The sequence below is a fragment of the Mustela putorius genome, unplaced genomic scaffold, assembly GCF_011764305.1.
Source record: "Mustela putorius furo isolate JIRA1106 unplaced genomic scaffold, ASM1176430v1.1 tig00000193_pilon_pilon_pilon, whole genome shotgun sequence".
Lineage (NCBI taxonomy): Eukaryota > Metazoa > Chordata > Mammalia > Carnivora > Mustelidae > Mustela > Mustela putorius.
Genome location: NW_025421309.1, coordinates 767,263 through 792,276, shown reverse-complemented (window position 1 = coordinate 792,276; position 25,014 = coordinate 767,263). Strand labels below are relative to the sequence as shown.

General features: G+C 53.5%; 1 protein-coding gene and 2 long non-coding RNA genes across 7 annotated transcripts; 2 read left to right on the top strand and 1 right to left on the bottom strand.

Annotated features, from left to right (window-relative positions):
* Nucleotides 1–6,362: 6,362 nt before the first annotated feature.
* On the top strand, nucleotides 6,363–20,030 carry LOC101686095. 3 transcript variants are annotated; one of them, XR_006605757.1, is made up of 5 exons: nucleotides 6,363–6,457; nucleotides 6,744–7,085; nucleotides 9,100–9,285; nucleotides 15,731–15,963; nucleotides 16,541–20,030. It is a non-coding gene; the product is annotated as an uncharacterized LOC101686095 (long non-coding RNA). The 3 variants fall into 3 exon arrangements; XR_001177325.2 differs by having other exon boundaries at nucleotides 6,363–7,085; XR_006605756.1 differs by having other exon boundaries at nucleotides 6,363–7,085; nucleotides 15,731–16,195.
* On the bottom strand, nucleotides 12,251–24,788 carry MMAB (metabolism of cobalamin associated B). Of its 3 annotated transcripts, none has more exons than XM_004779120.3 (9): nucleotides 24,613–24,788; nucleotides 23,431–23,492; nucleotides 20,026–20,119; nucleotides 18,177–18,234; nucleotides 16,105–16,177; nucleotides 15,782–15,879; nucleotides 15,406–15,470; nucleotides 13,970–14,029; nucleotides 12,251–12,601 (listed from the first exon to the last, which is right to left on the bottom strand). In XM_004779120.3, exons 1-9 carry the CDS (start codon nucleotides 24,726–24,728, stop codon nucleotides 12,502–12,504), a joined length of 726 nt encoding a protein of 241 aa, XP_004779177.1. In that variant the 5' UTR covers nucleotides 24,729–24,788; the 3' UTR covers nucleotides 12,251–12,501. The 3 variants fall into 3 exon arrangements, with proteins under 3 accessions (XP_004779177.1, XP_012904716.1, XP_004779178.1); XM_013049262.2 differs by lacking the exon at nucleotides 24,613–24,788 and adding an exon at nucleotides 23,931–24,486; XM_004779121.3 differs by lacking the exons at nucleotides 15,406–15,470; nucleotides 16,105–16,177.
* Nucleotides 12,598–13,570, top strand: LOC123391149. Its single transcript, XR_006605758.1, has 3 exons — nucleotides 12,598–12,726; nucleotides 12,848–12,944; nucleotides 13,236–13,570. It is a non-coding gene; the product is annotated as an uncharacterized LOC123391149 (long non-coding RNA).
* Nucleotides 24,789–25,014: the final 226 nt, after the last annotated feature.

Genomic DNA, 25,014 nt, shown 5'->3' with positions numbered 1-25,014 from the left:
TAGGGGTAGAAGCAGCCACCACGCAGTGTGGCCTGAAGAGCCCAGCCTGTGCCAGGCCCTTTGTGGACGGTTGATGATTTGTGGCTGGTGTAATTATCACCATTATTTTATTCTGGAGACCTAACTGATGTCCTCTCTGGAATTACCTTTGTTTTTCAGGCTCCTTGCAAGAAAGACACCCCAAGGGGCTTCTTCTGGGCTTTACCCTCAGCCCCGGGTTTTTTGCAAGAGCCCCCACCATGTCCTGAGCTTTCACCACGCACTTCAACCCAGCCTCTCCCCCAGCCTGGGACCAGCAGCCACATTCCCTATGCAGTTTTCCCTGCCTGTGACAGTTGCGTGGTCTCTGAGCCGTAAGGAGACTCAGAGACTTGGGGAGACCAGGATGGGATCTGTGTCATTTTTCAGACCCTCCACCAAGAGAGCCAGACAGAACACTCAGTGACGGCAGGAGAAAGCCCAGGGAAGGTATGACCCACTGCTCTGACCCCAAAGAAGCCTCCAGAGGAAATCAAAACCTGAGCATCCCAACATCCACATGTCCACGAGTCACCAGGGAGATGCTGATTCAGCGGGTCTGGGGCGCCCAGGGTCCTACATTCCTGACTACTTTGCGCGGTACTGCAGACCACACCTAGGAGTCCGCCAGGGCCCGGTGTTCAGGCAGGTGGGGTAAGACCCTGAACTTGGCATCAAAATCTAGTTCAGGTCAGCTGAGTAACTCTGGACAAGTTTCCAACTCCCTGAACCTTCTTTTCTCATCAGTAAAATCACCTCTAATACTAATAACCCTCCTGATGGCCTCACTGACAGCTGAGAGTGGGGTCACACAGACCTGGGCACCAAGCCCAGCATCTCACTGGCTGTGGGGCTCTGACCACCTCTCCCAGCCTACCTGTCATCTGGAAAACAGGCATAAGTCACATCCTAAAATGTGTCTCCATGGTAATGGGACAAGCATTGCTTCCAGGACAAAAGAGAGGTCCTCTGTATTTAGGGAGAAGAGGGTCGTAAAGGATGTGTTCATTTTTATCTGGAAAGAGGGTTTGCCCTTTGGAGACAGGAAGGGAGCCATTTGGGACGGAGGAAGCAGCCAGACCCAAGGTGAGGTGGTGAGCCGCGGGGGTCCCATCCCATCTGTCACTGAGGGCGGAACGGGGGCGTCCTACCACAACTAGTGCTTGTTCTCCAGACCTTCGCCACAAGCAAAGCACTGCACTTGGCCTTCTGCACAAGTTCTTCACGATCTCCACCTGGGACCCTGGGCACCGGAGTAGAAGCGGTCTGTTCTGCGGATGAGGATGCGGAGGTTCAGAGAGCTGGTTGCACTTGCATGAGACCACACAGCTAGACAGCACCAGAGGTCAGATTCAGTTCTGGGTCCCTGTGACGACAGAGGGCCCCCTTCAACCTCCACTAGCTTCGCTGCTGCGGGGAACAGTCACAGGCATTCCCTGTGGTGGGGAGCACTAGTGTGGGAGAGCTGGGAAGGGCTGGAAGTCATTGGGTGCGAACCGAGACCAAGGGGGCTGTAAGAGAGGGGTTGGTTCCCCAAGGCACGCTAGGGGAGCCTTAAGTTGAAGGCGAAGAGAAACAGGGCAGCGTATGACAGTGACGCTTTGTCTTCTCGATACGTTGTCTGCTCTGGGCACCTGCACCAGACATCAGGCTCCATGACCCTCTCCCCAACCTGCTTGTGTCCTCCCAGGGACTCTGTGCGGGGAAGGGAGCATCACCCTGTGTGGGGCACTGAGGGTCTGCCGGGCAGCCCAGGTGGTCTTGTCACCATCACAGATGATGCCCGATGGACCCAGCAGATGGCCGTGTCCCAGCCAGCCCAGGGAGCCAGATTGCTAGGGAGTTCGGGCTTGCCTCGGTTCATCCAAAAATAGGCACACAGGCTGTGCCAGGTGCTGGAAGCACAGCCAGGAGGAATGCAGATACCTCCCTGCCCCACTGTGTTCACTCTCAGGTTGGCCAAAGAGATGCCAGAGCACATACTGTGATCACTTCCCCTAGTGCCACACTGTCCAGATGCCTACTTCCCAGCTCGGCAAACTGAGATTTGTTGATGGCAAGACCCTTGTCCAAGGCCCTAGAGACTGTCACTGGCAGAGCCAACATGCAAACCCTGGCTTGCTGCTCACTCCAAAGCCCTGACCAAAGTTTGAGCAGGCAGAAGAGGAGTGGGAGAGCCTTCTAGAAAGTGGGATCAAGATTGAGCAAAGCCCTAGGAGCTGTTCTGTCCCTTCTGCCACTGGTGCTCATCCCTGTCCCCTCTCCCCTTGAGGGGACTGGCAGGAACCCATCCTCATTCTTATCACTCCAGTCTTCAGGGAAAGGGCAGGTAAAGAGGAAAGACTGAGCAAGGCACTGATGTCGTTCTGTCATTTATTCATTCAGTAAATGTCGTCAGGCACCTGCTGTGTGCCAAGCCCTAACTAAGCCCTGCGGTCGACTTTGGGAGAGACAGACACTAACAGGAAACCCATAAGATCATTTCTGATGTGTTGAAAAAAAGAGAGACACACACCCACCCCCATATCCCATTGGGAAAAGTAAATCCCCAAAAGGGAATTGAGGCATGGCTATGAAGAGAAGAGGGACTGGATGTGGAGATCCCCAAACTTAGCAAATATCCACAAGATGGTTCCTGCCATTTTTAAGACTTTGAAAGCCTGCTCGGGTGCCCAGGGTGGTGGCAAGGATTCGGGTTCTGGAAGTAGATTAGACTTCATATCTGGTCCCAGCCACTTCCTTCCAGTGACCTGGGGCAAGTCCCCTAAACTTTGCAAGCCTGCAAAATGGGGGTGATAATTCTTCCCACATATGGTTGCTGTGAGGTCACACGAGGTCAGGCATGCCCCACACCTGGCATGTAATGAGTTCTCAGTTCAGTTTTCCAACCAAATACTCGATCACGTCCCATGTGTGGGATGTGGGGACACACGCATGCAAGGTGGGTCGCTAAGCCAGGTCCTTGAGGTTGGGGGCTTTTTTTGCTGACCCTCCAGCATATTCCATCACAGCCTTATTCTTTTAAGTTAGATTATTGAGTTTAGAATTTTCTTCTTTTTTAGATTTTTTTTTTTTTTTCAGTAATCTCTACACCCAATGTGGGTTGTGAACTCACAACCTCAAGATCAAGAGGCAGGTGCTCTGGGGCACCTGGGTGGTTCAGTCAGTTAAGCATCTGCCTTTGGCTCCGGTCATGATCCCAGGGTTCTGGGATGGAGCCCTGCATCAGGCTCCTTGCTCAGCGGGGAGCCTGCTCCCCCGGCTTGTGCTCTCTCTCTTCTCTCTCTCTCTTTCTCTGACAAAAGAATAAAATCTTTAAAAAAATAAAAAAAAAAAGTCGCGTGCTCTACCAACTGAGCCAGCCAGGCACCCCACCATTGCAGCTTTAACATCATTCCTTCCTTCCTCCTTCTAGATTAAGGTGCCTAACTACAGAACTGCCCCTGCTTCCTTGAACCACCCCCCAAAACACCCAGCACACGCCGAAGGAATCCTCCTCCTGAAACAACCCACGTTTCCCCAGGGTGTGTGTGCGTTCTTGCTGGGAAAAGACCATCTGACATTCAACTATGGGTGCACACTTCACAGCCTTCAGTGGGTTGGGGAGGGGCATTGTGAACCATAAACCCAGAAGTCTCCCCCTAAACAAACTCTTTGCCTCCACTGAATGCAACACCACAGGGAGGGGAGCCGGACCTGGTGCCTGGCACAGCGGGAAGCAGCCCAAAGGGGAACCGAGAGAAGAAAGAGCCAAAGGGATGTGGCTTTTAGGATACCTGCCTGCTGACAGATTGTGGGGAGCGGTGGAGATGATTGTGGCAGAGGCTGGGGGATGGGAGGTGTCACACTATCTCTCACTGGTTTTAATCTTAACTTTAATGTGAAATGTAATTACAGATTCTGAATTATGGTGGCAAGCTCATGAGGGCTGACTCATCAATTAGCCAGATTTATACGCTCGGGGTTCTCAGAGATCTATGACCCTGATGTGTCACCTCAAAGCTCTGAGACATCTGTTCTGCCAGTTCACTCTCTTGGGGAACCGTGGGGTCGAGAGAGCCACTTTTAGGGCCGGCTTGGAGGGACAGGCAGCCTGGAGACCGTATGTGCCTCTGCAGTCCCCTGTGAGGGCCTTGGCCTGGGAATCCAGAAATGTCAAATACACATCCTTACTCCCACTACCTCCATCGAAACCAGGCGAGACCTTATGAATGGATTACCAACACCTGCTGAGTCGGGACCCAGCCTCGAGCTCCTTCTTAACACAGCCTTCCAGGCAGCCCCTACCAGTCACCTGGCTTCGGCACTTCTTTCGCACCCCTGGGATCAGCCCTTGCATGGTCTCAGCAGAAATATAATCAAAGAAAGGAAGCTGGGTTTTGATGCAGAAGGCCCGGGTTGAGTGCTGGTTTTGCCACTTGCTGACTGACACATTGGACTCATCGTGGTACCCACTGGTGTGCCAGTTTGTCCAGGTGAAGGCAGGGTGAAAATCCATATAAGGTAATCAGTGGGAACGTCCTTTGTCTACTCTCAAACCCCACGCAAGTTAAAGATGGCAGCAACCAACAGAGGAGAAAGAAGGATGCCGACATTCCCAGCATCCTGTGAAAAGTGGGCGTGATCCCCCTCCACAGCCAATCCTCAGTGGGGCTGTGATCAGCTTTCTGCCCTTCTCTGTTGCCCTGGAACAGAAGCCAAGCATCAACGTTCAGACCGCACAGGAGCTGCACCCCGGGCAGCCAGCTGACTCCAACAGATCGGCCAGGGGTGTGTTCTCCAGGCTTCTACACTGGAGGGGCCCCATGGCTTTGGCTTCCAGAGGGCCACCTCCCCTGACTCCAAACATCCCAAGAGAGGGAGAGGATTTATGAGAGGCGTGGCAAGCAACTGTCAGTTTGTTCTCTCTTTTGCCCTCATGTTTATTACACAAGTAAGCCTCTGTCAAATCCAACCCAAATACATTGTTTAAAAAAAAAAAAAAGTGGGGAAATCCAGACAAACAAAAGTGAAAGTTAACACCACTGGTAATCCCATGATTTAGAGGTATTATTAACACACCAAACAGATCCTTGCATTACTTTTTTTCCTGTGGTGTTTATCCACACACCTATTTCTTTTTCAGAAATTAGGTCATTCTATACTATACCATTGTATAATTTGGATGTGGTTGTTTTTGTTTTTTTCACGTAAGAGATGGTGAATGCTTTTCCATAGTAATATATAGACACTATCTATTTCAGTAGTTCTGTGTTTCTTTGATCCCCTTACTGTTCAGTATTTTCTTTATTTGACAATTAGCTCCGTTTTGTTGGACCAGGCTTCCAGTTTTTCACTGTAATGAGCAGCTCTGAAAAAAAAAATCCCACTTGGCTTCTCCAATGTATCTGCTTCCTTTGGTGAAATTCTCAGACACAGGATCACGGGGTCATAAGGACAAACTTTTCCAGGACTTCCATATCCCCCCAGCAAATTGCCCTCCTGAAAGGTCATACCTAGCTCTGATCCCCCCAGTAGTAGAGAGTCCTCATTTCTTTCTCCTCGTGGAAGCCTGCAGGTAGAGAGCCACAGGCCCAGAACTCTCTCCAGCTGCCGGGTCCTATGGCCGGACCCCTGAGGGTTCTTCCTCTCCCGCTCCGCAACCTGAAGCTGGCCCAAGAAAGTCCATAGCCAGGAGGGGGCAGGGTCCTAGTGCCATGTGGCGCGGCCACCCGCAGACCCTGACCCCCTTCCTTTCCACCCACGCCCCCTGACGCCTTTTCTCGAGGCGGACTGCCCACACCTTGTGACGGGACAGCAAGCTTTTGAGCTATCATCAACCTTATCTTCCTTTACAGCTCCTACGGAGTTAACAGATGTACGCACGTCTGAGGCAGTCATGCGGCAAGAGACTTTGGGGCCAATCCTTCCCGTTTTGACAGTGTGTAGTCGAGGTGAAGCCATAAATTTTATAAACAAGAATAAATGACCCTTAGCAACATATGTCTGCTCGACCCTTCCAAGGTGATCGTAAATAAAGGCACCTGCTTGCCGGGGGAGGGACATGGGCGCTACAGATGGCCGGCAATGAAGGCGGAAGGCTCTGTGCCTTGGGAGCATCTGGTCGGGGACAGGTCACCCTGCCACCCCCAGGTCCTCAGCCAGCTGGATGCCTTTCTGCCATTTACTCAGTCATTCCTGCAGGCTGCCTTTGCCCCTATACCCCCTACCCCCGAACTGGTGCCTGCTGCTCACCCTTCCCCAGAGAGGTAGCTTATAGCAGGGGTGAAAGGGGAGGGGACCCTCTTCTCCTCCCCTCCCCTACTTCACTGTCAATTGTGACCTCATCACCACTGTCCCAAAGCCAGCCGCGCAACGGGAATCTGAAAACTAGGATTCTCGTCCCAGCTCCACTGCTGCCTGCAGGGAGACCTCAGGCAGCATGAGTCACTGTGGAGAGGTAAGAGCGTGCTAGAGGTGGACAGATCCAAGTTCAAGTCCGAGTATGGCTTCTTACTTGCACGCCACCGGCCGAAGTGCTTTCTCCCTGGGCCTCAGTTCCCGTGTCTGCATCTGCAACAAAGCTACAGATTCCTCCTGCCTGAGGGGCGTTGGGGGGTGGGCGGGACGTGCTAAATGCACAAGCTGCTCTCATATCACCGTAGAATATTCCTCGTGTTGCTCAAGAGCTCAGTAAACGTCAGCCGTTTATGAGGATGTCATCATAGCCATCATGTCCTCCCCAGCAGACCCTGTGGGATTCTGAGCAAGCGACCTCACCTCTCTGGGCCTCATTGTCCTTACCTGTAAAATGAGGAGACTACGTGCACAGGCCTCAGTGGGTCCCGAGAAATAGAAGACATTGAGGCCCACCTGAGCATACAGCTGAGAGTTGAGAAAAGGTTGGTTGTGGTGGTGAAGGGTGTAGAGCCCTGACTTCAAGCCTAGCCTCACTTCCTAGAGCCATGTGACCTTGAGAAAGCCATTTCTCCCAGCTGCGCTGGTTTTTCACTGGAATTTACAGATGACAGCGATGTTCATAGTACCACCTTCATGGCCGGGTGGAAGAATTAAATAAGCCATTGCAGGTAAGGTGTTTAGCAAGATGCCTGGACATAATCACTACTCAATTTGTGGTCATTTTTAATATTTACTTACTAAATTCTCTCTAGGCCTTAGTTTTCCCATCTGTAAAATGGGAATGGTGATCTCTGAGATCCCTCCCAGCTTTTACCGCTCTGTCTGAATACTGGAGCCAGGGCCTCTGGTCTGACTGGGACTGCCCCCGCCGCCAGAGGCCGCGTGTGTCCCCTGGTCTCAGCAAGTCCAAACCAACGGAGGGGCACTACTTAGGGCTCTTTTGAGCTTCACCCCAGCCTGAGCTCCTTGAAAGTGCTTTAAAAAGGAGAAGACACAACGCAACAATAGCTACATTTTCTTTCTTGAGCAGCTCCCACGTGCCAAACCCATGGGCTTATTCCCTGAACCACTGGAAGCTGAATCATCAGCCCCAGTCGTAAAAGATAAAAGACAGGCTCAGCCTGGTCGAACAGTTTACTGGAGGCAGCTCAGCTGGGAAGCGGCAGGGCTGAAACCTGAATTCAAGTTGTAACAACAACTATGAAAACAGTTAACTTGGGGCACCTGGGGGGGCTCAGTCAGCTGAGCGTCTGACTCCTGATTTAGGCTCAGATCGAGCCCCTTGTTGGGCTCCGTACTCAGCATGAAGTCTGGTTCAGGATTCTCTGTCTCCCACCTGCTGGCCCCTCTCACTCGTGCTCTGCCTCTCTCAAATAAATCTTAAAAACAAAACAAAACAAACAAAAAAAACCAGGTAATTTGCTGGGGGTTATGCTAAATCCTTTTTTTTTTTCCCCTTAAGATTTTATTTATTTATTTGACATAGATCACAAGTAGGCAGAGAGAGAGGGAGGAAGCAGGTTCTCCGCCAAGCAGAGAGCCCGATGCAGGGCTCGATCCCAGGACGCTGGGATCATGACCTGAGCCAAAGGCAGAGGCTTTAACCCACTGAGCCACCCAGGTGCCCCCTAAATTCTTTTTTTAAAAAAAGATTATTTATTTTAGAAAAAGAACGTGGGGGGTGGAGTGGGGCAGGGGCAGAGGGAGAGAAAATCTCAAGCAGCCTCCATGCTGAGCACGGAGGCTGACTTGGCAATTGATCTCACGAACTAGAGATCATGGCCTGAGCCGAAGCCAAGAGTTGGACACTGAACCGACAGAGCCACCCAGGCACCCCTAAGTCCTTTAAAGTACCACCTTATGAAGCTGTCTCGGTGGCCTCTGTCTATGGGGTAGATATTCTTGTCCTTCCCATCTCACAGATGAAGAAGTGGGTCTGAGAAAGATGGAGTGAGCCACCCAGAATCATGAAGTTAGGAAGTTTCACAGCTGGTCTTGAACCCAAGTCTGCCTAGGCTGATGCCCAGCTCCGTGTCTAACTGTTCACTGCCCTCCATGATCTCAAGCACCAGAGACCTGGCCTCCCCAGCCTGCCCTGCGAGGCCGGAGGTCTGCGGACTCCAGGGGCAGGCAGTCTGAGAGTCAGATTGGCTCATCAAGAGTGGGCTGTGCTGGTTATTTTATTTATTTTATTTTTTTAAGATTTTTATTTATTTATTTGACAGAGCATGAACAAGCAGGGGGGAATAGCAGGTAGAGGGAGAGGGAGAAGCAGACTCCCCACTGAGCAGAGAGCCTGATGCGAGACTTGATCCCTGGAACCTGGGATCATAATCCAAGCTAAAGGCAGACGCTTAACCCACAGAGCCACCTGGGGGCCCCTGCACTGGTTATTTTATTTTATTTTATTTTATTTGAGATTTTATTTATTTGACAGAGATCACAAGTAGGCAGAGAGGCAGGCAGAGAGAGAGGAGGAAGCAGGCTCCCATCAGAGCAGAGAGCCTGATGCAGGCCTCAATCCCAGGACCCTGGGATCATGACCTGAACCCAAAGGCACAGGCTTTAACCCACTGAGCCACCCAGGCGCCCCTCCACTGGTTATTTTAAAGAAGCGATACATCCCTGGAGCTTCTGTGGTCTGCCTCAAACTGTCCACGTCCTGTGCGTGTCTGTCCTCAGAGAGTGTGCACGTGGCCTCTGTTGGAAATGTCTGATTCTGTGGAGTGGGAGAGAACACAAGGAACATCCCCAAGGCCTCAGATGTCCTCAGCTTGCCTGTCCCCTGCCTCTGCTTGGGCTCAAGCATAGCCTTCCATGAGGGACTCCGGGAGAAGGAGGATAGCACGCCCAATCGGGCTTGCAAAGGTGAGTCCCCTCAGTAAGCAAGACCGGGATAGCTTGGGTCCAGTATTGCCAGGGAGACTCCCAAGCCCGGGCGAGGGAAGGGAGGGATTAGCCACAAATCCTTCCAGGTGCTGATTTATGTAGCATTCATGCGGAATTTATTATACAAGGAATTTTATTCAATTAAACTCGAAGTGCGTCTGGATTCTTAAAGGTTCAGTAGTGATAACTGGGACAGAGCGATCATAAAACTGGATGGGCTGTCGGAGGAAGGTGTCATGGGGGAGGAGGCGAGGGTGACATTGCAGCTGACGGGGGATTCGGAACCAGGACGTTTGTCATTGGGATGTGTTACAAGTTCAGGCTGAGAAAATTACTCGGTGAGAAACGCACATTAACAATAGCCAGGAGATATCAGTTAAGGGAAACTAGGTTGAGAAATGAGACAGGAGAATCTATTAGCAACTGACATTGTTCTTGGCGGCCCAGGTCGTAATTAAAACGGCTGTCAAGGGGTGCTGGTCGGGGGGCAGTTGCAAGGCCCCATCCTGGGCCGGCACTTGGTGCTGACTTCCGGACTGACTCCCGGAGACAAGGAAGGGGCTTCCCTCTAGCCTCAGTCTTCTCCCCTGCAGAAAGTGCCCATTTTGGGGTCGCTGTGAAGTTTGAATGAGCATGCGGACTATGGGACCCCTGGATCGGGGCCTGGCCAGCGGTAAACCCCTCCCGGGTGCTGGTTAGTGTGTGGATTCTCTATCCAACCACCAGCAGGGGAACTAAATGTGTCCCTGCCCCGAGAGCCTGGCAGGGCAGGGGAAGGCAGGTGAGCCAGCATACCGGAGCGCCCATACCCCAGAAGTCAGGATAAATACAATTTTCACATGTTATTTTTTAAAATCTAAGTTATGCAAAAGACCTATGATCAACAAGGACTCACATATTTTTAATTTTAATTATTTTATTTTAAGATTTTATTTATTTATTTGAGAGAGAATGAGTGAGAGAGAGCATGAGAGAGGAGAAGGTCAGAGGGAGAAGCCGACTCCCCAAGCTGCTGGGAGCCCAATGCGGGACTGGATCCTGGAAGTCCGGGATCATGACCTGAGCCGAAGGCAGTCCCTCAACCAACCGAGCCACCCAGGCGCCCTTAATTTTTATATTTAAGTACTCTCTCTGCCCAACATGGGGCTCGAACTTACGACCCCACAATTGTACACTTCTCCGACTGAGCCAGCCAGGCGCCCCGAGGCCTCATAATTTTAAGTAAAAGCAGCCCACTGTTTTCTTGCCAGAGCCTGCCTCAGGTGCGAAGGGGCTAGATCTTGGAAGCTTTCCCAGCCACGTGCAAACCTTCAGGCCGCAAGGGCTTTGTGCCTAGTCATGTAGTCGTGTGTGTTGATGGCGAAGTTTTACGTTCATGTTTCCCCGCCAGGCTCCAGATACGGGAGGCTATTTTGAGGAGTGCATGGAGGGGTGCGCAGGCTACCTTTTGCTTTGGGCTCCGCAAGGCACCGCAGAGGAGCTAACGTTCCCCTCCAGTCCGTCCTCTGGGCCCGCGGAGCTGGCCTGCTGTTTTCCCCAGGCTGGCAAGGCGGGAGGCCCCTCCCGAGCTGCCTAATGGGCCCTGTACCCAGGCAATGTCTGGGGGAATGTCTGTGGGCCAACACCAGGAGGAGGCTGAGACAGTGCCTGGGGACCTGGAGGGAGAAAGTCAGGCCTGTGATGGCCTGGCAAGGGCTGCTGGGGCCCGGGATCCAGCAATAGGCCGACTGTTTTGTTTTGAAGACTCCCTCGATGCTGTATTGACTCACAGAGCTTCTCTTGTCCTTTGCAGGGTGTCTGACCATGGCTAGGGGCGTGAGGTTGTCGTTTCGGTAACTATGTCCTGCTCCTTCCAGCAGGATCTGAAGGGGCAGGCAAAACTGAGTGAGGAGAGTGGGTCCCTGTCCCTGCGAGGTCCTGCCACCCCAGCCTGAGCACCGAGCCCCTCCTGACATGCTGTTGCCTTCGAGGCGTTCAGCTCTGCCCCCCAGTACTAAGCACCCGCGGTGTACCAGGCCTGTTGCTAGCCACTGGGGAGCCCTCGCCCTCACCCACGCTCGCTGGGGCCTCGGCCACGCCGTCTTGGCTAAAGAGGGTCAGCGTGTCCTGCTGGGAACCCAAGGACCAACCCAGCAGGATGCACTATCCCTGTTCCTTTGGCAAAACTAGCAGGCACATGGTGGTGGCAATGAGAGCCAAAGTCCACACGTGACTGATGGTCTCTGCAGTCGCGGAGCCGCTGGCCAGGAACCAGTGTGACCAGGCTCCCTGAGCCGGGCTGGTGGCTGGCACTGAGCTGGGGCTGCTCAGTGAGTGAGTGATTGCTGCCGGACTAGGCGGCTCGGCCCTGACAGGTTCGCAAGAGCCTGCCCTTCCGGAGTCATTTCCTGCCATTAGCAGTGTGCTGTCTTCACGTTCTCGGGGCCACCTCCTTGCCCTGCATAAGTATCCCCTTCCCAAGGACACAGCTGGCACTGGCAGAGTTGTTTCGTGTGGGGGCAGGGGGTGCGGTTGCGGGGTGACAAGAGAAATAAAGTACAGCCATGGCACAGATCTCAGAGGCTGAGACCAGCAAAGAAAGAAATCCTCCTCTGAGCAGTGCTGTTCCCTCTCACCAAGGTCTCTGCCCCTCGTCCCTCAGCGCTCCCCCACCAAGGAAGGCAGGATCTCCTCCAGGAGGGTGGTTGGTCTCTGGGCTTCCCTCCTGCTGTGCACACCCCTCATGGGTCTGACCTGTCCCCCCAACTCCCCTCCCCCCACACGGGCAGGGATGGTGGCTCAGAGGCTACCAAACTGCCAAATCCCCTCTGCCTTCCCCTTTAGAAACGTGACATTTACAGTCTGCGTGGCCAAGCTAAACCTCAAGTCCATTTCCAAGGGCCTCTGGTTCCATTCCAAATCCCCACGGCCCTGGGCGTGCAGCGGGCACACACACGCACATGGCTCCAGCTTGTCCCACTTTTATTTTTTTCTACGTGGCTCTTCCTTGCAGCAGTCACTTGACCTGACTTTCGGCAATACTCCATTCATTCACTCCCACGTTCTCTGTGACCCGGGAGAGGCCAGGGGAGCGGGCAGGAGGCTCATGCAGCCCTACCCCGGCCAGGATCTTCAGGAATCAGGACAGGAAGGACACACCCTTCGCCTGCAAGAGAGGTCTGCAGATCTCCCCACTTTGAGTTATTTCCACGTGCCTCAGGCTTGGTCCGACGGGTCATTTTTCTTGTATATTTTTTCCTGATTCCCCTCTTTCATAGCTGCATATCTGGCTAACGTGAAGAGATAGTCGCTGAGTCTGGAGGGGCAGAGAAGTCAATGGGATGATTTGAAATGAGAGATCAATGCTAACCGGATCCTTCCCATATTAGCCTTCAAGGAGGAAATATAAATCATGCCCTAGGAACACTGGGCAGGACAGGGGTACGCAGCCAACTCGGCCTTGATGGATGGCCCTCCAGGCCCCCTTCTGTGACTCGGGTGACAGGGCTGAGGCGTGTGCTGCTGGACGAGGCTGCTACTTCCACACCTGCAACCTCCATAGGGCTGATGCACCTGATGGCTGGTTTCTGCACCTGCCAGCATCTGGGACTGGGACACCCCAAACTGGAGAGGCCCAGCCTGCCCTTAGGATGGCCACAGTGAGTTCAGGAAGCCGCCTACCTCTCAGTGGTTCCCCCACTTTTCCTTGTTCCCATGTTGAGCACTGACCCCCACCCTCCTCCTCCTCTCCCGCCCCAATCCTACTCTGAGGCCAGCTCCGTGCCAGGTCCTACTGGAACCTTCCCAGACCCACGCTCCCACTGGGATCGCGCCCCCCCGCCCCGCCAATGCCTGACTGTCTCTCTGGGGGTGGGGGTTGGGACCAGATTCTACTCTGGGAGTCCCCCCTTCCTGGAGGGTAGTGACATACTTTTATCTCACGTGCTCAGTGCCGCTTTCCTTGCTGAGGGAATGAACGGGCTCGGCCCACACACTCTGGACTATAATGTTCGCCAAAGATCACTACCATGATGAGGAATGGAAACTTCCTCATTCCCTTCAGGCCCACCCACCTCCCAGGAAGAATGGAGCTGCTCAGATCATAGCCCGGTGGGAAGAGTGACCACAGCAAGGGGTCAAACCCTGGCTGTGAAGTCACTTTCTGGACACCCAGGACAGCTCCCAGGGGCCCCTGGGGCCCCAACCGCATGAGCCAAGGCTTTAACAGAATCTGGTGGAGCCTCCCCAGAGCCAGCCCAGCTCACCGAGTCCTGCGCGGGGGGGGGGGGGGGGGTCCTGGGCTCGGATGGCTGTGCTGTCTCTTCTCAGTTCACATGGCCCCGGGGCCTTGCAGGGAGGGGCTGAGAGATCCCAGCCTGAGCTCCCTGGTCCCTCAAACCTGAAAGTGGGCCCCTTGCTACACACTGTCCCTTTGTTTTTATGTTTTGTGCTGCCAGTTTTTTAAGAGCTTCTCCCAGTGAAATCGTCACTTCCCCAGGGATGGTGCCTGCCTTGTTCTCAGCAGCATCCCTGAGGCTGGCCCAGCACCCAGCACGTCGCAGACCCTCCGTGGGTATGAAAGGAATGAAGGAGCATGTGGGGCCCCTGGCCTTATTGTCACTTGCCACAGTGGGCCTAGTTTTTCAGAGGGAGGCCTGGGATGCCCCGAATTCCATCTGAGTACCTGTTTAAGAACTTGGCCACGTTAGCATCCGTCTCACCCATCTGGACAAGGGGCACCACACTGGAAGGAAAGGAAACACCACGTCACGTGCACTCTGGGGTCCCGGGGCTGGGTCCCACACCAGCTGTTCCTTGCCGGTCCGGATGCAGACGTACCAGACAGCGGACTGCCATCTGCCCTTGCTAGGCCCCTCCTGCACGTCCCCTCTGCCGCAGAACCCTTGCGGGGAGGTGCTCCCCCCAACCTGAGGCTCTCCATCTGTGGCCCCTGCCCAAGTGGCTTTTCCATCCCTTAGGCACATCTCTACCTCCTTGTCCTGTGTACCGAGGACCCATCCTCTGTAGGGGGCCCATTGCTGGGCCTTTGGGTTTCTCCAATGTTTTGCTCTTAGGAGCATTGCCGAGGTGGCTAGTTTTGCACAAATAATTGATTTGTTCTTTTGAGGCCGGAACTCTGTTACCTGGGAGCTCTGTTACCCGAGATCACTCTGGCCAACTGCTTGGCCCCAAGAACCTTCCGTGAGTAAGGAAAGTTTTATGATGGGAGGCTGTGGACAGAGCTCAGCTCAGGAGCAATTGGCTCACTGCCCTGGCCAGGACGTCACCTCTCTGAGCTCCAGTTCCCTGACTCCCATATGCTGGGGGCTGCGAACGCCTCTCTGCCAAGGTTATCACATGGCATCAATGAAATAAGGAACAGGAAGTGCCTAGCACAGCCCTACCGACTCCCCAAGTGGGGCTTTCCTTCCACTTCTCTGGAAAGCTGGCTGGCAGCTGCTCTCCGTGTCCATGGAGGCTTTGCTGTGAGCTCTTTTAAAGTTTCTCTGAAAAGGCTGTTGGGAGCTCTTGGGGGACCCCCCCCCCACCTGACTCCACGTCAGAGGTGTTGGCACAGTGGCTGGTGGGTCTGTGGCGAGCTACCCTCTTAGGCCCCCCAGAGCCACGGGGATTCCTCTGGGCCCTTTTCTACCCAGCAGCCGGCAGGGTCCCTTCATGTTACCCCACGGCCTAAAACCCATCATCCATGGCTCCTTGGGGCTCTCAGGACAGAGGCAGACCCCTCTGCACCGATGAGGCCCCGTGGCCTCTGGTCTCACCATGCCCTGCATGTTCTCGCCCTGGACCCTGACACTCAGCTTCCTTTGTGTCCATTCCACACAGGGTCACCTCTGCCCCGATTATCTCCTCGCCCCACACACTGCCCCTCCCCACCCCCCCCAAGCCTTCAACTCCTGCCTCACAAGGCATCCCTGTGCCCATGGCACGTCCCTCACAGCCCTGCTCATGGTGTGACATCCCCTGAAAACAGACACTTGGTCTGGCTGGTGGTCACCTGGTATGGCAAAAATGGCAGACGAAGGTCTGTCCACTGCCGGCTGCAAGGCACGGAGCCAACCGCCCTGGGACCTGCCCCGTCCTCTCCCTCGGCCCCCTTACCGTCTCTCTGCTCGGCGGCACACAGCCCGGCAGAAGTGCAGCACAGAGCTGCTCTTGCCTCCCGACTGCAAGGAGAAAGTGTGTGTTGGCAGGGGTGGAGGAGGGGGGAAGCCGGTGTGGGGGGTAGGTGTGCCCACAGCAGCCAGATGGGCTGGCAGATACATAGGGCCTTGTACCCCAGTGGGCAGTGTTCTGCTTCCAGGGGCCCTGCAGGGGTGGGGGAGAGACCTGTGAGGGTCTAGAGGGGACTCGAGAGGCTGGCGGGCAGCTTCTGTTACCAGCAAAAATTAAAGAGAGAACTCAGTCAATGTCTGTGTGTCTCCAGGAACACGCCCGGCTGGCAGCCACCCCCTGGGTGAGACCCCGCAGTGCCTACCGGCAGGATGAAGGCTGTGAGTGGGGGCAGCTGGCTGGAGTACTTGTCGATCCACTGCTCCAGCTCCAGGATGCACCCTGCCTCGAATGTGGCGTGTCCTGAGGGGTGAAGCAGAAAGACACGGCCATGACATCCACGGCCCGCCAGACCAAGGAAACCACCCCTGCGTCCCTTCTGCCCAGGTGTTCTGCAAACCCCTCCCATGGGCTCGGGAGGTCCTTCCTTCTCGGGGTCTAGGGGCCAGGCTGCCAGGGGACCCAGGGGACACCCAGGACAGAGTCCCCCCCACACCACCTCAGGCCCTCCGAGCACAGAGACATTACTTAAGTGAGCCTCCCTGGCTGAGGAGTGCGGCGTGGCCAGAGCAGAGCCGACATCCTGCAGCAAGCACTGGATCTGGGGAAGCAACATAGGGTGAGAATGAAGATCCACTTGCAGCAGGCCAAGCAGAGATGACGGGCTCTGCATGCAGAGGTGCTCCCTGGGCGGGCCTGGCGGGGACGCTCTGATCCCTTAGCTAGCCGGCATTTGGAGGCTGATGAATTAACAAGGCTGGCCTGAACCCTATGCACGCCAACTCTGCTGAGCAGGGCCCTGGGTCCCTCGGGGATACCCAGGTCACACCAATGAGGAGTGACAAGCACCCAGTGATGGCCCAGTGACAAGTATCTTCTTAACCCATCTTCACCTCCCTCATGCCTAGGCCCCTCGAGGTTTTTCCCTTTTCTCTAAACTGACAGCTTTGGTTTTCCACTGTAGGACAGCTGGGCCAAGACACCAAACATGACAGTGCTTTCGAAACCACAAAGGACGAGCATCTGGGAGAACGTGGTCAGCCCCTGCATGACAACAAGCCACAGGCACCCGTGCCAAGGACACCTGCAACACCATCTTGGACCCCGTGCCTAGCCAGAGTCCACTCAAGCTGCATGGGGGGCTGTCGGGTGGGTGGGGGCCTGCGGCCTCTGTGAACACAGTCACGGTGACAGCTTGCCAGGAGCAGGACATGATAGAGGAGAGCAGAGGCCGCCCACCCAGCAGTGGACCAGAACCCTCCTTGGGCTGCCACTTGGGTGAGTTACTTGAGTGAGTCTGGTGTCTCTGGGGCTTCCAGGGGGAGGCACGGTAACGATATTACCCCGGGGCTTGGCCTCCTACAGCGTCTGCCCCTAGGACTGGAGGGAGCTGGCACTGGTTTGGGACTAGGACCCCAGCTCTAGTTGATTCCCAACCGGCATCCCCATGCAACATGGACAATGACCTCCAGCTCAAGTGCTTTTGTGAGGAGGGCAAGGCCCAGGCAGTGCTCCTGGGTAAAAAGTCACAGGCTGCACCCTCAGGGGGCCCTGGCCAGTGAGGAGACAGGTGGATCATACCACCTCACCACCTTGGTGGTGCCCGCGAGGGGCCAGGTGGGAGCCCAGGCCCCAGAGGAAGTGATGTTGATGCTGTGATCCAGAGGACAAGGGCCTCAAGCACAGGTCAGCTCATCATGTCAATGGCCCACCTTCCCAGACTTTTCCCTCTGCAAACTCTGCTCAGAGATAAGCACATCTAGAAATGACCACAGGGGATATGGGGATATGACCATTTCTCCATTGTGAGGCTACAGACTATCCTCCAGTGCACAGAGGGGCCTTGTTCATAGAATGTTCCAGCAATTGAAGTCTCCCATCCTTCTGCAGCCCCCTCACTACCCTCCGTCTGTTCCCAGGAGCCTAAGTGGGCTCTGGCCTGGCCTGGAGGACTACAGTGGGCTTAGGGCTGACCTGCAAGGAGCAGTTTCTAGTCTCTGCTCACCCTGTAGACTGTAACCTTGTCTTGCATGTTCGGGGGTGGGGGGTGTGTCCCTCCCACTGCCGAAGGCCTGTCTGGGGGCCAGGGCCTCTATGCTTCCTAAGTTGGACAACACAAATACTAACAGCCACAAAGTCCGAAGGTGGAGAGCTTACTGGCCTTCCTGGCTTTCTCCAGCCCAGAGGCTGCTGATGTCCGGGCCTGGAGCACTCTCTGGTGTGGGGGTGTCCCATGAACTGTGGGATGTTACCTGCGTCCCTGGTCTCTGCCGCCTGGATGCCAGGAGCGCCCCCCCTCCACTTGTAACCACCGAAAATAACAATAGATGTTGCTGAGTGTCTTCTGGGATGGGGCAGAATTGCCCTGGGTCAAGTCCACTGCACGTGACACTTGCCCCCGAGTACTAGCCTCACCACCTGCCTGGGAGGGAGGATGGTGTGTGTCCCTGTTTAGCAGGTGGAGAAACTAAGGCTCCCAGTGAAAGAGCAATTAGCCCCAGGTGGCAGAGAGAGGAAGAGATGGTCACATGGCAAGTGCGGTCACGGCCGCCTGGCCGCACGGGTAATAGCCCAGTGCGGGGTGAGACGGTATTACTTACTTTCTGAAGCTCTTCAGCAAATGGGTGGCCTTTCTCAGTGATGAATTCCAAAGCAAACCTATGAGGAAAAAGAAAAGAATCTGCTTCTAACAGAACGTGCCTGGGCCCTGCCTTACATGAGGCAGCTAGTTTGCTGGGATGGGTCACCCAGCTAATACTGCTCAAACACATGGGGTAATTTTCTTGCTGACAAGAAGAATGTCAGAACCTTTCACTTGGTTAGCAGGTGTGTGTTGCTCAAAATGCCTTTCTCATACCCATTACTCAACCAGTCAATGCTTCCATTTTCCATGCCAGCTCTGGCCCAGTCCAGGCAGGTCTGTATGAGCGCATGGGACACAGGCTCTGTTCAGCAGGACAGGGAGATGACTGCATGTGAACTGAGGTCAGCGCTCTGGAGGAAAGGGCCGGAGTCCTGTGAACCTGGCCTTGGCTGGGGTTCAGGGAGGGCTTCCTAGAGGAAGCAGTGCTAGAGGTGGGACTCTGAAGGCTGAGTAGGAGTTCCCTGGGAAGGCAGGTGGGACGGGGAAACCAAGCACCCAGGACCCCAGCTCCTGTTTCCCTCCAAACTCTGCACCCTCTCTCTGCACCAGGCAGAATCCCGGCAGGGAAAAGTCAGTGGTGTCTTTGCAGGATTCCTGGAGGAAAGGCTGGCAAAGGGACTATGAATAGAGTATGGGAACAGTTCTGGAAACTGACACTGGCTGGCAAAGATGAGGAAAAACAGGGGCATGAAGGGGTAAGGGAGGGTCAAAGGTGTCACCACCCCAGGAGAGCTGGAACCCCAATGTGCAGCTGGCTGGGTGAGAGTCACTGGGGAGCAGGAGCAGAAATGCTCCCACATCTGCCTCCACTAATGTCCCATCTGCTGGTGCCTCCCGTTGGCTGGACCCACCCAGAAGCTGAAGAATGAGGGGACTGGGGCTGACAGTGTTACCACGTGATGCAGGCCACATCCTGGGCACACCAGCGAAGACAAGAGTGAACGGCCTCCAAAGGGCCAATGAAGAACCCCCAGGGCGCCTCGGTAGCCCATCTCACAGTGAGAACTAAATAGACAAATGTGTCATTTGTCATCTAGTGTGGGACAGCTCTGTAGGCTGGACACCATCTGCCCTGGGCACAGCACTAGCCTCCTGGCACAAAGCAGGGGCTAATGTCCCTGCGACACAGGCCAGGCGTTGGCCCCTCCTTGGAGCTTTGTGGCATCAGGCCCCCACTGCCTGCAGATGTCCCTCTAGTGTCTGTCTGCTTCCCAGCCCCAGAGCTGGGCTCTGGGAGCATGGGCTCCATGGAGCACGGGGGCTGAGGCACTCTGCTGGGCATGCCTGGCACATGGAGATGCTCGTTCACATGCTGCAGAGCCACCGCTGAGGCATCCCCGGTCTCCTGCCCGCATGGACTGGGGGCTGATGGTTTGCTGAGTTGCTTGACTCAAACCGCTGATGCGCACCTCACCATCCTACCCCTCGGCCCACATCATCTGGTGTCTGCCTCTCCCTACCGCCCTCGCACACAGACCAAAGCATCTGCCTTCTCTGCTCTGCTGGCCAACCGTCTGCATCTGCCGTTATCTGTCATGAGCACCTCACCTCGTACTCGCCTGAAGAGTGGGGGAGCTGGGGGTGGGGTGAGGCGAGACAGCTTCAGACAGGGGCAGGCAGGGCAGAGGGAAAGGAGCCCAGGAGCCTCAGGGACCAGAACACAGGCCCTGCGCCACCAGGCCGAGGCGGGTTCCTTGAGGGCTGGCAGCCTGACAGACCAGCCAGCACTCTTGGGAGCTTCACGTGAATTAGGCAGACTGACGCCAGTTCAAAATCAACCTCAAGGTCATTCCCGTTGGCCTTACCCAATAGCTGAACTTAATTCATCCGTCGCTCCCACGGCTTCAAACACTTGGTCATCTTTCGATCTCCTTTCTCCAGTGAAGGTGCTAGAAAACCCTGTGAAAAAATGTTTAGCCACTCAAGTCAAGATTTTAAAAATTTTCTTGATATACTCCTTTTAAAGAAATTTTCCAGTAAGTAGATAAAATCTTTTTTTAAAAAAGAAGGGGGGGCACCTGGGTGGCTCAGTGGTTTAAGCCTCTGCCTTTAGCTCAGGTCATGATCTCAGGGTCCTGGGATCGAGCCCCGCATCAGGCTCTTGCTCAGTATGGAGCCTGTTTCCCCCCCCCTCTGCCCGCCTCGCTGCCTACTTGTGATCTCTCTCTCTGTCAAATAAATAAATAAATAAAATCTTTAAAAAAACTTTTTCCACCTGAAGTATAACATATACACTGAAAAGTGCTCAAACCATAAGAGTACAAGCTGGGGATATCTGGGGGCACAGTCAGTTAAGGTTAAGTCTGCCTTTGGTTAAGGTCATGATCCCGGGGTTCTGGCATTGAGCCCTGTGTTGAGCTTCCCGCTCAGCATGGAGTCTGCTTGAAATTCTCTCTCTCCCTCTGCCCCTCCCCCGGCTCTCTCTTTCTCTCAAATACATAAAATTTTAAAAAGAATGAAGTGTACGTGTTGAAGAATCGCCACTGCCTGAATATACCCGTGATCAGCAACCACATCGAGAACTAGAATAGGATCAGATCCCTGAAGCCCCCACGGACCCCGTTTCTATTGCTACTCCTAAGGGTAAACCCTACCCTCACTTCTTTCCTGATACACTTTTAAGCCCCCTAAATCATGGACAAACCATCCTGCTAAAGAAATGAGACACAGATTGACATATTATGTATACATCATAATTATACTTCATATAAAATCGAAGTCCTCTGTATCTCTGCCTAGGTCACAATTTGCCCCTGTTCTCCCCTAACCACAGAGAAAGAGCATACTTGCTCCCTGAAGTCAGGAGCAGGCCTGGCGCTCACAGCAGGCTCTCCTGCTGGAACTTGGACGAGTTCAATGAACACCATCTTACCGAGGTCCAAACGAGAGCCTCCCTAATCATGTCTGAGCCCAGAACACTGCCCAAACTGTAACCATGACCAAACATCCCCATTTTCTGGTCAAGGCGAGGGACTGCTGTTTCTCTTTCTATTATAGCTGTAGCTTCTCTTTTTCTCTCCTACCTTCTAGCTCAGAGTGATTTAAGAAACCCAACTATAAAATTAGCCTTGCTCCCTACAGCATCCAATCCAGAGCGAAAGCCCCACTTCCTGGAACTCTCCCCCAATCACCTACCCTAAGCCCGGTCCTACAATGAGGTCTTTCCAGTATCTTCTCACTGAGCCCACAGTGTGCTATGCAAGGAGCTAAATGACCCAGCTTGACTGGACCACATTGTCCTTCAGGGTCTCTGCTGGAGGGCATCAACACTACCTTCTGCTTGTTGTCTCTGGGCACATTTTCTTTCCCTTTTTTTTTTAAATTGTGATAACATATACGTAAAACAAAACTTACTGTTTTAACCATTTCTAAGAGTACAGTTCAGTGGCATTAAGTGTCTCCTGTACATGTTCACACTTTTACTATATAAGTATAGACCCACCAAAATACACATACACTAGTAATCTGCACAGTTTTTTGTTTTTTTTTTTAAAGATTTTATTTATTTATTTGACAGAGAGAGATCACAAGTAGGCAGAGAGGCAGGCAGAGAGAGAGAGGAGGAAGCAGGCTCCCTGCCGAGCAGAGAGCCCGATGCGGGACTCGATCCCAGGACCCTGAGACCATGACCTGAGCTGAAGGCAGCGGCTTAACCCACTGAGCCACCCAGGCGCCCTAATCTGCACAGTTTTAAACTTTAGAAAATGTGTCAGACTGACATGTTCTTCCACATCTCACGTTTTTTCTGTATGTTACATTCCCGTATTGTTTTTTTTTCCAAAGATTTTATTTTGTTATTTATTTATTTTTAAGATTTTTATTTATTTATCTGACAGATCACAAGTAGGCAGAGAGGCAGGCAGAGAGAGAGGAGGAAGCAGGCTCCCTGCTGAGCAGAGAGCCCGATGTGGGGCTTGATCCCAGGACCCTGAGATCATGACCTGAGCCGAAGGCAGAGGCTTTAACTAGCCACCCAGGCGCCCCCAAAGATTTTATTTATTTATTTGACAGAGATCCCAAGTAGACAGAGAGACAGGAGGGAGAGACAGAGGGAAGCAGGCTCCCTGCTGAGCAGAGAGCCCGATGTGGGACTCAATCCCAGGACACTGAGATCATGACCTGAGCCGAAGGCAGAGGCTTTAACTCACTGAGCCACCCAGGTGCCACTGTTTATTTTATTTTTTTAAAAAAGATTTTATTTGTCACAGAGAGAGGGGAGCAGCAGGCAGAAGAACAGGCTGCCCGATGAGCAGGGAGCCTGATTCGGGACTCGATCCCAGGACTCTGGGATCATGACCTGAGCCGAAGGCAGACGCTTAACCAACTGAGCCACCCAAGCGTCCTGTTCTGGTATTGTTTAAATAATCAAAGTAATATCCGCTCATTACAAACAGTAACAGGATAGAAGTATGTACCACAAACGATGAAAACCCTTCTGTTCGTTCCCTCTCAAAACTCAATCCCTCTCCCAGGTGTAAGCTTTCAGACTATTCCATGCCTATCTGAACACATACATACATACACACACAACACAGTTTTATCCAAGTGGATTTCAATTACTTGGATTGTTCTGCAACTGGCTTTTATCACTTATATATCTTAGGCATTATCTTAGGCATGTAGGGCGCTTGGGTGGCTCTATCAGTTAAGCACCTGGCTCAGGTCATGATCCCAGGGTTGTACAACTGAGCCCAGCACTGGGCTTTGTGCTCAGGGCAGAGAGTCTGCTTCAGATTCTCTCTCCATCTCCCTCTACCCTTCCCTCCCACTCGTGCATGTGTTCTCTCTCTCTCTCAAATAAATCTTTAAAATATATATATATTTTATATATATATATACATAATATATATATATATTTTATATAGATCTTAGGCATCCTTCATTTCACAGAACATTAATATTTATTGAGATCCATTACATAATTTTTAAGGACTGGGAACAATTAGGCAAAACTTTTTTTTAAAGATTTTATTTATTTGACAGAGAGAGACACAGCGAGAGAGGGAACTGAAGCAGGGGGAGTGGGAGAGGGAGAAGCAGGCTTCCTTTTGAGCAGGGAGCCTATTACAGGGCTCAATCCCAGGACCCTGGGACCACGACCTGAGCTGAAGGCAGACGCTTAATGACTGAGCTATCCAGGCGCCCCAACAAAACATTAAGATGAAGCTGACTTTTTTGTTGTTGTTGTTGCATGTTTCACTTGCTCCTACCTTTGTCTCCTGTTTTGGTGTATATCTTGGGGATCTTGGGTGTCTTCAAGGAAGACTGAGGCCTGAGGAGAAATAGACATCAAGACAGTGGAATGAGTGGGAATGGCTTACCCAGTGTGACACCACCCTCAGCAGGTCTCATCTTGCTGCTTGTAGCCTCAAAGGCAGCATTTAACCCTCCTTTGCTGACACCATTCCCCTCTTTCTTCCTAGTTCTACCCTTTGTGGGTGGGTTCTGTGTCTTGCCCATATCCATAACTGCAGAGTAGCTCATGCTCAATAAATATTCACGGAGTTTACTGATCACTTTCCATAGTCTCTCCATTGTGTTGGATTCCTGGCATTATCTCCTGGAATCATCCGGGGAATCTTTCCACAGCCCCAAAGGTAGGAGCTACCTACACCCTTCATTTCACGTGGAGAAAACTCAGAAAACTGAAGGCCTTGCCTTCCCAGGTCACCCAGGAACACATAAGGCTGGGATTCATGCCCAAGACTACCTTACTTCCGCCGAACTCTTACTTCCACCCATCCAAACTCTTTTCTATTCCGCAAGTGCTGGCTTCTGGGAGAAAGCCATCTGGGCCACTAACATTCTGTGAAGCTTCAGGTACACTCAAAAATGAATAATTGCTAAAACAGAGTCAAATTCTGGCATTTTCAAATTGCCACATAAAGCCTTTAATACAGGCTTCAACACTGAAACTTGGAATGTTGTTCAAAACATTCCGTTACTGGATCTATGAACTATATCGATCCATTATTAATGCATAGTACGCTTCAGGTTCTGAGGTCCAGCGATGAGCTGCAAATTTAAAGGTATATGATGACAGCCATCTTCAGAGCGAGTCGGTGTATCTCTGTGTCTTAAAGGAGAAACCGCCGCGGACATAGGTCAAAATCTGAACTGAGGCCCCACGTGACTGCAAGGCCTGGCACGATGGCCCTCCTCGCCCCCCTGTGGGATAGGCCCTGCCTGGACGCCTGAGAGCTGGGCTGCCTTCGGCCCTGTGCAAAGAAATCTCGGTCTCTGGCTTCTACGGTGCCCGCGTGGCCACGTGACCGCTTAGGCCTAAGAAAGGACGTCACCGGCTGCGGCGGTGATCTCATAGCGGTGTGACGTCACCACAGCGACCACCATTCACAGCAGGTAGCCGAGCTGCCAGCCCAGCAGGCACTCACCCGTCCCCGTCTTTCACGCCCTGGGGGCGGTGGCTCTGGAAACGGGGACATAGTAGTCTACCGGCGCCGACACCCCCGAGCAGGCCCAGGCGGCCCCCTAAGCCCCACACAGCCATGCGCCAGGCAGCTCGTCAGGGGCTGACCCCGCCAGGCTCCCGTCCAGGTCTGGGGTGACTCCACCTACCTCAGGCCGCACCACCGTCAGCCGCCATTTTCCATTGGTCCGCGGCTGTCGACTCAGGGCGGGACACTCCCAGGGGCTTGTTTTCCATTGGTTTACTGAAGGGGCGGGGAACGCCAGGACGGAGCGTGGTCGCCACACCTATTGGCCAATGTTCTAGCCAACTGGTAAAGGGACGCCCCGGACGCGCGTTTTGATTGGCAGAGAGGTGGACGAGCCCC